We start from the raw sequence: 12,755 nt of genomic DNA on the forward strand, positions 1-12,755 counted from the left end.
CCTCTCACATTCATGTAAACCGTGCTCCTGCACATGGGACAAATCATTAGATATATGTGGCCTTCTTCGATTATGGAAGACGACCGCAAACTTTCTGACGATTAAATCAATCAATGTATGAGTATTTGGGTGTAGGACATGTAGAACGTGAGCCACTAAGTGTCGGAACCAGGGAAAGCGTATAGGAAAATTGAGAGCAAGTTTATAGTTTTGATGGAAAAATACGTGATCCTATCCCGATGATTGAGGAGTCCTCTTTTAGGTGTCAATCCATCCATCATATGTCAGGTGGCACTTAATTTTTGTGAAAAGTAGCCACCTATAATCTATGCCTGACATTTAAATAGTAGACTTGACAAATTGACTTTATAGAATGCTTGCTATAGAGAGGTTACATTAATTAATCATGAAAGATTTTGTGCAAATAAAAAAAAAATATATATATATATATATATATATATCTTTTGTAATGGTTGAACCCCAACCTTAAGGGTCCCCCACCGCCCCTATCCTAGAGTATCGTGAGAGAGGTAAATCGCAGATTATGCCTCCAAAGGTACAAGGTGGAAGACTGCTTATACACTTACACTTACCCAAGAGCCAAATCCATATTTCAGGATACGAACCCTTGACGCGACAGCCTCAAACAAAGTTGGATTTTTTCACCCTCCCCTTTTACCACTTGGAGATATGGCCTGAAGCAAAATAAATAAATAAATAAATAATATAAAAAAATATCTTTTGTAATAGTTGAGGTGGGAGATGCTTGCCTTAGATTTCCTTCATACGTCACGTATAATACTTCGCCTAGGTCGTGAAGGGCTGGCCTCTTCATGGCATCTTGACGGAAGTGATGCATCACCTCGACTACCTTACATGTGACCTCACCTCGACCAAGTAGGATGGTTATGTAAAGTGGCGGACCTAGTTGACTTGCTAATTCGGTGTCACGTAGTGGTGATCTAGAGCCTTGTCGTAGGAGGCGTACCACATTGTTTCAAATCACTTTATAATTTTTTTTCACCAGAAATCTTATTGATTTAACAATCTTAACTATATAATTCAATTTCTCTCAATCAAGATGGTGAAAACGCGATTGTTTTGGAGACAAATGGACCTCATGCATGTTGCAATTCATGCAGAATTTTAACGATACTAATTTGGGGCATTAGAAGATAAAACTCGACTCCTTGATCATTTGCTCAAGGATTCATGCGACTTTAGTTCAAGAAAAGGAGTTCAGCATGAACATATGGTGCAAATTTCTAATATCCACGAATCTTCATCAATTCGCGAAGAATGATGTAATGTGAAGTTGTTGGCGGACCTTAGTTTTAATTACCTATAGTCCACGTTTAGTACAGATTTTTCAAAACTCATTTTTTTCCAAACAAATTTTTTCAACCATATTCCCTTCCTAATAAATTAAATTTCCCTATGAAAAATTTCCCTATTTTTTAACTGCATATTCTCAAAAATTCACTTTTCACAAAATCTATTCTAGAAAAAATCTATAATGGCCCATGATGGTTTATGGTTATTTTATTTTATGTACATTGATTGTAAATTCAATTAAGGCCAATTCGGATTATATTCACACCATAGTTTTTATCTATTGTATTACATTTTAATGCAATGAAAACCTCGATCTTTGCTCCTTTTATTTCCAACTTTTTTCTGTCGCATTCGTATTCTTATCATTCAATTAACTTGCACATTTTATCTCTAATGATAGCATTTGAAAAATCAGTTTAAGAGGCGTAAAAAGATTTATTTAAACCTCGTATTGTTAAAAAAAAAAAAAATAATAATAATAATAATAATAATAATAATAATAAATCAAACATAACATGTTAACCAGTTTTTTGGATGAAAACCTTCATTAGAAGACTATGTGCTAAATAATAGAATATTGAACATAAGAATGCAATGAGAAATAGGTAGGAAACATAAGCGTGACAAAATTAAAATGTTAGAATCTTTAAAAAATAAAAAAATAAAATAAAAATAAAATAAAAATCTTAATATAATTAAGTTAGTTTTCTTTTTAGGTCAACCCTTGTTATACCTTTGTTGTTTCATAGTTGTTTTCAAAAAAAATTGATAAACATCGAAAATTTTAACAATTCTTTGATCCAATCTTATTATTTAATTTTAAATGGATGAATTTGAAGATCAAAAATCAATTCTCGATATTTGTATAGGATCACCAAGATTCAATACGATATTCCCTGTGCTTTCTTGCTTCTCATTGCATCAAATGTTAGATAATATTTATAATATTATACTGTGTCATTAGTCACATTTCATATTACAATATAGCACACTGTATTTGGCATACAAGGATTATAATAATCTAACTTTCATTGTGATACAAGTATTGTATAAGATATAAATGTTACCGTTTTAGATAGGTTTATCATTCTAAATTCTTTGAAATATATACACACACATGAACGGACGTATTTGCTGATGTGCATACATGTACAAATCATTGGTCATATGTTGTCGGCAATCAAATGTTAAGAGAAGTTTAAATTTATTATATGTTCTAGAGACAATATCAGATATATCGTGTCATCTTTCTAATAATATCAAATACATCTTCTCATGTGTTAAAAATATCGTTAACCTTACAAATTTATATATTTGAGTATCACATACATTATTTGGTGTCTTTTTGAACTATATATCATCTTAAATGATGTTGATATAGCTAACATGTTCTTGCGAAGAAAGCAATTAAATTTTCTACAATTAGTTGCAATTTAATTTGTTTAAATTATACTACAAAAATATAAATTGATACGCTAAATATAGAGCTTGCTCAATATAGTGTAAAATTTAATCATATAGATTTACTTAGTTACTTGAAATACTGCAATAGTTAATATATCATCTTAACATAGCATTGTATTATATAATATGATTATTATATAGTAATAGATTTTGAAGGTGTACAAAGTTTTAATAAACATACTAATGGGAGAATAATCTCTACTAAAATGGGTTTAATATCTATTTTAGCCCCTGTTTGAGCTCCATTCTTTGAAAAAATATATATTTTTTTAAATAATATTTTGACATCATTTTAACTATACATTCTTTAATAAAATAATATTACACACAAATTCAAAACTTTTCTTTATTTTTGAATTACATTTCTAATCAAAACGCTATTAAAAAATTCATTCTTTTTTATAATGGGGCTCAAACAACGGCTTAATTTTATATTCATAAATATATATTATTTGCAAGGCATAATTTCGCCACTTAGTTCATTTTGGTTCCCAACATCTCCTCTTGTACATCTTGAGTCCCTTTCTATATACAATTTTCGTCTTTCATATTTGAATCTTTCCAATTTTGTCCTCCACATGCCTCAGTCGTTGAAGTCGTTTAGATGCAAGTTTTGAAAGTTTATAATTAATCAAACCTCAATCTTTCCAAATTGTAGAAATCAACCCCTAGAACTTGTGATTTTTTTCTGAATGCTCTATTATTTCTTCTAATTGATCATATGCGCCCGACTTAATCTTCAGTTTACTTTGAATCAACTCTAATTAAGCTTCAAAATGTCCTTTTTCACGTCAATTACATTCAAGTTGGGATTTCACCTACAACTAATCATATTTACACTAAATTAGGTGGAATTTCGTTCAGTATACCAATGAATAAGCAAGTTTAGAAGCACAAATAAGTAATAATATGCACTTATCATCACATGCATAAGCAGAATTGTCTGCATAAAGTCATTGATCATGTAAGGAAACGAATTTTATTGTAACTAATTATACAAAAAATTTATCTTTTTCATCACAAGGTCATTATATCAACCCCACTTTAAATTATATATTGCTCAAAAAGTGGTCGATTATATGTGATACTTAAATCTAGATATACGAGAGGTTGGTGATGTTTTTTTTTAATGCGGGGATGTGGGTATCTCTTATATCTCTCTAATTTTTGTACAATATTCATTATGTGAAGGTTATCTTGATAATATAAACTATTTTAACAAATTAAATAATTAAAATTTATATAAAACATTCTACCTTACTAATTGGCAATTTGACATCTTAATTTCAAAATATGAATAAACCGGATTACGGACAAGTTGTTAATATTTTAGGTGTGTCTTTGGCTAATCTTTGAAAATTTTCTTATAATTAAGTTTACATGAATTTATTTATTTATTTAATTTCTCAAACATATCATTGCGAAGAAAAGGATTATATATTTTACTATTAGCTGCAATTTATTTTATTCAAGTTAAACTATAAGAATATAAATTGACATAACATAAATTTTTATCATATAAATTTACTTAATTTCTTTGAAATATTACGGTGATTAATATATTACATTAATATAGTATTCTATTATATTATTATCATTATCTAGTAATAAATTTTGAAGGTATAAATTATTTTAATAAATTAACAGATACTATTATTTAGCTAAAATTACTTGAATTATAAAAGGACACGTATATATTTAACATCTTATTTTATTTTATAAATTTATTGTTGGAATTAATTGAATTTGAGTTGGGTTTAAAATAACTAAATGTAATATTTAATGACGTGGGTCATTGCAATTAATTTAGGTGAATTGGAAAAGTCTCCAATATAGGCCTATATGTTGATAAACTCATTTTAAGTGTTTTTTATATGAAAAGGAGTCCCACATCGAAAGTTTACAAGAAAATAGTCTTGTTTATATAGTGGGTTGTATAAATAATATATAATTTAATAAGTTACCTACCATTTGGCTAAATTTAACTAGCCAAAGGCTAGTCAGCACTAAAGTGGTGCTTCGCACCACTCGCACCGCTCCCTGGACCCGATCCCGGCACGTTGCAAAATACGCATTGGGCGCTTTAGAGGCGCACCTGGCACTACGCATTGTCGCGAGGAGTTGGGGAGCTTTATAGTTTTCGGAAATGGACTTGCGGTTCGATGACGTGGCAGCACAAGGCTCGGTAAGTTGGCATTCTAGGTGGCGCACAAGTGGTAGGTCGCGTCCCTTCGTCCTGCGTGGCAGTTAGATGTACGCGTGGCATCCGCATGGCTGTGACTGTTCAGAAATTGGTTAATAGGCATGATGAATGGACACTTCACTTCATGGTTCAATCTAGGCCGTCAGATCATGAAAATAGTGCGATCCAATGGTTAAGACGAATCAGACCAAGTGGTGCACCAGTTCCTGAAATGTCACATACCTATTCCATGAGACACTTCAATCTTTATAAATAGAGAACCCCAAATTCGTTTTTAATACACCAAATCAATTATGAATTCAATTGATTTCTAAATTCTTCTCTCTCCATATTCTACTCTAAAAAAATTCTCTTATATTTCCGTGGTTATTCCGTTCGAGTACGATCGTTCATTGGTTCGATCGACAAGGTTGGTATTGTGCAGTATCGATTTTGGAAGGAGCGTTGTATCTTGGGAGACAGACGTCCATAATCCCGTTTGCACTTTATTGGGGGCGAAATCTGTCTTAAGGAGATTTGCTTATTTTATTGGCATATCTTGCTTCATTTACTGTTTTCTATTTTCTGCTTATTTTATTTGTTCTTTTGATTGCGTTAGTCGAATTTCCGACAACATTTATAAATATATTTTTATTGATAAGTTTGCAGTTGTTAATATTTAAATTATGTATACGTATTATATAAATTAATCAAAAACTTCCAACCACTTATTATCAAATTCTTCAACTAATTTTAGGTTTAAAATTCCAGTAGCATGCATATTAGAATTGTCTGTGTAAGGCCTTTAAGTATGAATTCATTATTAAAGAGAACAAATTAAACTGTAACTATTTATAGGAAATTTTTTTTTTCCCTTCACAAGGACATTTTTAAGTATATCAAATTTTAGATTATATACAACTCAAAAAGTGGTCGAGGTGTATGTAATATTCAGATTTAAAAATATGGGATATTTAGTGATACCTTTAAACGTGATGCTTGTCTCTGATATTGTCGAAAATATCAGGAGTGTCTCTAATAACGTCTATAATTTTTATAAAATACAATTTTTTTAACATAATAAATTATATGGTTATTGTAATAATGCAATGTATAGTAATAAGTTGAACACCTCAAAATTTTATATAAAACATTACACGAAATTACCTTATTAAAGAATTTGTAACAACTTGTAAATAAAGTTTAGACCTTGGGGACTCTTTCAAAAGTTAATAATTGACAAATTGACATCTTAATTTAAAAAAATGAACAAACTGGGATTACGGACAATAGTTAAGATTTTAGGTAAGCGTTTGACTAAGCTTTGAAAAGCTTCTTATAATTAATAACTTTTTAAAACAAATCAATTTTAATAAGTTAATTTAAAAATTAATAATCATTTATTTTAGAAATAACTTATATATTAAATATTACTATAAAAAATAAGCAATTTCCACATGCAATTAAAGAAAAAGTAAGTTATCATCCTGTGTATCGATATAAAACTTTATGTACAGGCAACTCTTGTAGGCGCAGTGTATAGGCACTTCTTATTCCCTGGTCTGTTGGAGCACATCCCGCAATTTACCTAACAATTCTTTAGAATTTATTTGTATGAAAATTATTAATTATGTATTTGATTGATTTAGTTTTCAACTTATAAAATATTATACTCGTCCATTTTTTTATCGGTGACAAAATTAGAAGTTAAAAAAGTTAGGCATGTCATTACAATATATTCATTAGTTAGGTAACACGGATGGTATAGGTATTAATTACTAAATTTAGCTACTCTTTGAGCCCTATTTTTAGGCAAAATGAGGTGGTGATTTTTTTTTAGAGAAAGTATAGTTAAAAAAAATGGAAACTTTTTTTATTTTTGTGCAAAGTTATTTTATTAAAAAAATGTGATTGAAAATCAATCTTTAAAAATTTAAATTATTTTTTACAGTATCATTATCCATCACACATTCACTCAATAAAATATTTTACACACAAACTAATAAAGTTTTCTTACTTTTTAATCACACAAATTCTTTAAAAATACTATTCAAAACTTTTTAACTTTTCAAATAATAAGTGTCAAATATGACTTAATGGGGTTCAAACACGACTTATTTTTCTTTTTACCAATTTTGATATAGTTTTTTTTCCCCCTTATATTGCACCTACTAAAAATCTTTAATTATCCCAGTAATTAAAAAGGACTACGGAACTTTGAAATTTTTTTTTAAGGAAAAAAAGAAAAACAGAAAATATTTTTGGGGATGATATGTGAGAAATTAATGCTAAGTTGAAAATATATTTACTTATGAAGTTAATGGAAAATTTTGAAAATTTGAGCACTTTTGTGCTTGATCATTTTTTTTTTTTGGGTGATATTTATCCCCTGTTTGTTGTATATTAAAATCAAAATTTTAGTAAATTTTGATAAAAGTTTGATAAAATGTGTCGTTAAAATGTTTTGAATCTCAAAAAGTGTAAGGTTAAAATTAATTGTTGACTATGACCCAAAATTTTAATTTGATTTTAATCTATATCAAACAGCTGGTTAAATTCTTCAACCTTTTTAGCTTTGCTAAGCAGAAATACATATTGGATTGAAACCTTCAACTTCTCCATAAAAATTTCAAGTGCCTTGCAAATTTTAATTTCAAGGGATAATTTGCCAACCATCTCAAGAAAGGAACTAAAAATAAATAAATAAATAGGAGAGGGAAAGAAATAAGAAAATCCCCCTCAACTCCCCTACCTATATGGCAATTATCGATTTTGGAGCACTTCGTTAGCATTCTTTGTTAAGTAAACATCATAATCTTAGGGTAGATTACAGACATTTAATTTGACAATTCTTTGCACTTACATAACTCCTCCATGTTTAAATTTTAAGCCAAATAGCCCTTAATAATAATGTCCATAATAGTCTTGCTCTTAACTGAATTGAAATATGTTGTTCTCCACTCAAATTTTAACATCTCTCAGTAATGATTATGAGAATTGATTTTATAATCATTAAAAAGAAAAGTGGATTCCACTTATGAGAGAAAAAGTAAAAAATGACGGCTGACTTAAGTAAGTAACAATCAAAAAATTGATTTTTTAGGGTGAAAAATCAAAATCAAACATGCACATAGTGCGATATCACCTGTAATAAAAAGTGTGACATCTTGCCATGAAAATTAAAAATATATATATAAAAGAAAATAATTTACCAAACGTTGAGGAGAGCTACCGTAATTTTTGAAAAGTTTAAAGACTAAAAGGTTGAACCCCAATCTTGAGGGTCCCCCACCGCCCCGCCCCTGAAATATCGTAAGAGAGATAAATCGCGGGATGTGCTCCAACAAACCAAGGAACAAGAGCTTGCCTGTACACTGATGCCCACAAAGAGTCCAATTCCATATCTCAGGAATCGAATTCTCACACTGCGGTTGTCAGCAAGGCTGAGACTACCTCACTCCTGTCCTTTGCACCACTAGACCATGCCCCGAGGGGCGAAAAGTTTAAAGACTAATTTGAAGAAATTGTGTTTAATTAAGAAAATTACAAGAAAAAGGGTATTAATGCGAATACCACGCATTAAGTGTGGGCCTAACGTCCAGCGCGCCAAACTATCCTCATCTATAAATTTACTCCCCTAACATTCGCTTCTACGCTCATCTCTTACACCACCACCGCCACCCTCCACTTTCCCTCGCCCTTCTCGCCTGGGAGCTGTAAGTCAGATTAATAAATTTCCATGGATGTTCGTCGGAGACAAGCCAAGATGCCTCAGTCTGTCAAAATTGGCGCCGGCGACTCACCTATGAAACCCAACAACCCCAAGCCCTCCGATGCCCTTCCTCTACCTCTTTCTCTCACAAACGGACTCTTCTTCACCATGTTTTTCTCTGTCATGTACTTCCTCCTCACACGGTGGCGTGAAAAGATCCGTAACTCCACTCCTCTCCACGTTGTTACGTTATCCGAATTAGCCGCCTCGGTTTCTTTATTGGCCTCTATCATTTACCTCATAGGATTTTTCGGCATAGACTTTGTTCAGTCTGTCATTTACAGATCAAACGAGGATGCATGGGATGTGGAAGAGGAAGAAAATGAGAAATTCATTATCGAGGAAGACAGTCGCATGGGGGCATCCCCGGCCACAACACTCGGTTGTGCCGTCCCGGTTATCCCTTTGATCCCACAGCAACCAACCAAGGTTCCGGTGACAGAAAAGCCAGCACCTATAATTACACCGCAGTCATCAGAGGAGGATGAGCAGATTGTAAACTCTGTAGTGGAAGGGAAGGTTCCATCATACTCTTTGGAATCAAAGCTTGGAGACTGCAAAAGGGCAGCTTCAATTCGTAGAGAGGCATTGCAGAGAATTACTGGGAAATCTCTGGAGGGACTGCCTCTTGAGGGATTCGACTACGAGTCGATTCTCGGGCAGTGCTGTGAGATGCCAGTGGGGTACGTGCAGATTCCGGTAGGGATAGCTGGGCCTTTATTGCTCAACGGCACGGAGTTCATGGTGCCGATGGCCACGACGGAGGGGTGTTTGGTGGCTAGTACCAATAGGGGCTGCAAGGCCATCTATGCATCAGGCGGCGCCACCGGCACTTTGTTGAAAGATGGGATGACTAGAGCTCCGGTGGTTAGGTTCGAAACCGCCAAGAGGGCCGCCGAGTTGAAGTTGTACTTGGAGAATCCGGTGAATTATGAGACCATCTCTGTTGTCTTCAACAAGTGAGTATTTTCTTCCACTCCATCTTGCTTTTATGTTAATTTCACAATTTCTTCGAAAAATTACTATTAATTATGTGTTTAATCAGTGTAGATATCCTTCCATTAGTAATTTTACCTACGCAACCAACACATGCTCTCTCGTATTCGATTAGAATAATCAATTATAGGATGATGCATTCGGCAATTTTCACGTTGAATAGAGTAATGTAATTTAACACTAATCTAGGTGTCAATACTAATAGCATTAAATTACATATTTAATTAAATATACAAGGAATTATAGTTCATTTAACTGGACATATGATATGTTGACACCTAAACTAATGTTCAACACTACTGATATTAGATAGCATTATTCTATTGAATATTATGAGAAAATACATTTGAACGCTGGTTCATAGCATATTAATTTCTTATTTATACCGTAGAAATTTTGTTTTTTTTGTCACTTTCCTTTTTAGGGGGTGTTTGGGAGATATTTTTTATGTAAAAATGTATTTTTGAATAGTAAATTGATGAGAAATGTGTGGTTAAAAAATAAAAAAAGTTCTTGATTTACGTGTAATATTATTTTAATAAAGAATATGTTGTTGAAAAGAAAAGAGAGAAAAATGTATTTTTGAAAAAATTTTAAATTTTTGGTTAGAGACTTTTGAAACTTGGTGTCAGTAAATTTCAAAATAGTTTGCAAAATTCCAAAAAATGATCAGTGATAAGAATTTACTGTCAGTAAATTTCAAAAAAGAAGAGTGATAAGAATTTGCTTCCCATTCTTACTTTCAGACTTTGACTTAAATTTGATGCTTACGTGTATCCATTATTTCGGCGAGGTTGGTGAGATTCATACTGAAATAATGTCAAACAGTTCATACACGGGTCGTCGTAAATGCATTTCAAAAATATGTTCACACTAAGCATTAAATTATAATTCATTTTTTTCTTTATTTTTACTAATCACATATTTTTCAATAAAATAATATTACATATAATTCCAAATTTTTTCTTCTTTTAACTACACATTTTTAAAAATAAAACACTATTCCAACCATTAGGATTTCAAATAACGGCGACCAAACAGGGACTTGAGGTCTTTTCGCGATTTTAATATTGTAGAGTACAGCGTATCAGGCAGCAATTTGTTAGAATTAATGTTTATGTGTGACTGGGGCATGTGCAGATCAAGCAGATTTGCTAAGCTACAAGGGATTCATTGTGCAATAGCAGGGAAGAACTTGTACATTAGATTTAACAGCAGCACTGGTGATGCAATGGGGATGAACATGGTTTCCAAGGGAGTGCAAAATGTTCTTGATTTTCTTGGGAATGATTTTCCTGATATGGATGTTATTGGCATATCTGGTATACACCTTAACTTCACCTTCACTCATTTATTTTCAGTAGGTTATAATTATTTAATACACTTCGGATGTACAAGTCGACCACTTGGTGTGGTACCCTTCACAAGCTTTGAAGTCGATGGATTTTCCTTTTACTATTAATTTCATTATTGCCGCTACATATTGACATGCTCACTTATCGAAGTACTTGAATTCTCTCAGGAAACTTTTGCTCGGACAAAAAGCCAGCAGCAGTGAACTGGATCGAAGGGCGTGGCAAGTCAGTCGTCTGCGAGGCAATTATAAAGGAGGAGATTGTGAAAAAGGTTTTGAAGACCAATGTTGCTGCATTAGTAGAACTCAACATGCTCAAAAACCTTACTGGTTCAGCCATTGCTGGAGCCCTTGGTGGGTTCAACGCACATGCTAGTAACATTGTATCAGCAGTATACATAGCAACCGGCCAGGATCCGGCACAAAACATTGAGAGCTCTCACTGCATCACAATGATGGAGGCGGTAAATGACGGAAAAGACCTTCATATTTCAGTCACCATGCCTTCCATTGAGGTACATTTACACAATTTAGTCTCATCATATTAATTAGCCCAAAAAGTCACAAAACAGATACAATGTAGTCTGGATTTTGGGTCCACACTAAGTTTTGCATTATTGTACGATACAATTCAGGTGGGCACAGTTGGAGGTGGAACTCAACTTTCATCCCAATCAGCTTGCTTGAATTTACTAGGAGTAAAGGGTGCAAGCAAAGAGTCGGCAGGGGCAAATGCGAGGCTATTGGCAACAATTGTAGCTGGTTCTGTTCTTGCTGGGGAACTATCATTAATGTCTGCTATTGCAGCTGGACAACTTGTAAAGAGTCACATGAAATACAATAGATCTAGCAAGGATGTTACCAAGATTTCCTCCTAAGGGATGACCCACAATTAGATGTACAACAATGTAGTTTCCCATAAATCAAACTTATAAATTGGGTAAAACAATGCAAGTCGAATAAATTCTAGATAAAAAGTGTTGAAATTAAGGAATAAGAAACCAGGCGAAGGAGGGGCAGCACAGAGGAGAAGTGATGACAAGAACAAGCCAAGAAAATAAAGAGTCACTACAAAATTAGTTTCTTGTGCTCCATATACCATTTCCAAAATCGATATATTGGTAACTTTTGGTTGCCCCTTGTTTTCTGTAAACCTTTACATTTGTAATGTGTTATTAGTTTGTTCCCTTTGTATCTAATATATGTATCATTTCGTCACTCAGAATGATATGTATTGATTTGTTCAAAACGCCATTGTATTTGTGTTCCAAACTCAAATTATTGTTCTGAAAGTCCAATTGTATTGTATCAATGTTTCCATAACAAACTACATTGAATAGTTTCCATGATATTTGTGTTCCAAAGCCGAAAATGTCTTCAATCTCACGACTGTCTGTCTGCTAAGCCTCTCGTCTCTTGACGTGACCTAAGCTTGCAAATGAAAAAATATATATGCAGTAAAAGTGAAGTAAAACCTTAATAAAGTGGAGCTTCTGTTCCTCCTCCTTTTTTTAATGGTACACGAAATGGAAAAATAAAGTAAATAAGTAATCTAATTATGAACTCCAACAAGAGCCACCATAATCATGTCCACAAAAAGTTCTTGTGTTAGAAATTTAGGGATTACTTGCTCTGTTCAAAGTGCTAAATTT

General features: G+C 32.6%; 1 protein-coding gene across 1 annotated transcript; it reads left to right on the plus strand.

The window, feature by feature from the left end:
• The first annotated feature begins 8,628 nt into the window (after positions 1 to 8,628).
• Positions 8,629 to 12,411, plus strand: LOC111387692 (3-hydroxy-3-methylglutaryl-coenzyme A reductase 1-like). The gene is made up of 4 exons (XM_023012268.1): positions 8,629 to 9,712; positions 10,890 to 11,071; positions 11,272 to 11,618; positions 11,739 to 12,411. Exons 1-4 carry the CDS (start codon positions 8,721 to 8,723, stop codon positions 11,979 to 11,981), a joined length of 1,764 nt encoding a protein of 587 aa, XP_022868036.1. The 5' UTR covers positions 8,629 to 8,720; the 3' UTR covers positions 11,982 to 12,411.
• Positions 12,412 to 12,755: the final 344 nt, after the last annotated feature.

Source organism: Olea europaea, unplaced genomic scaffold (genome assembly GCF_002742605.1).
Source record: "Olea europaea var. sylvestris unplaced genomic scaffold, O_europaea_v1 scaffold419, whole genome shotgun sequence".
Taxonomy (NCBI): Eukaryota; Viridiplantae; Streptophyta; class Magnoliopsida; order Lamiales; family Oleaceae; genus Olea; species Olea europaea.

Bases quoted from the DNA above. Each gene is read 5' to 3' on its own strand.
- LOC111387692 (XM_023012268.1), top strand. From the start codon at position 8,721: ATGGATGTTCGTCGGAGACAAGCCAAGATGCCTCAGTCTGTCAAAATT. The intron at 9,713-10,889 runs GTGAGTATTTTC...GGGCATGTGCAG, and splicing joins ATCTCTGTTGTCTTCAACAA to ATCAAGCAGATTTGCTAAGC. The intron at 11,619-11,738 runs GTACATTTACAC...GATACAATTCAG, and splicing joins TCACCATGCCTTCCATTGAG to GTGGGCACAGTTGGAGGTGG.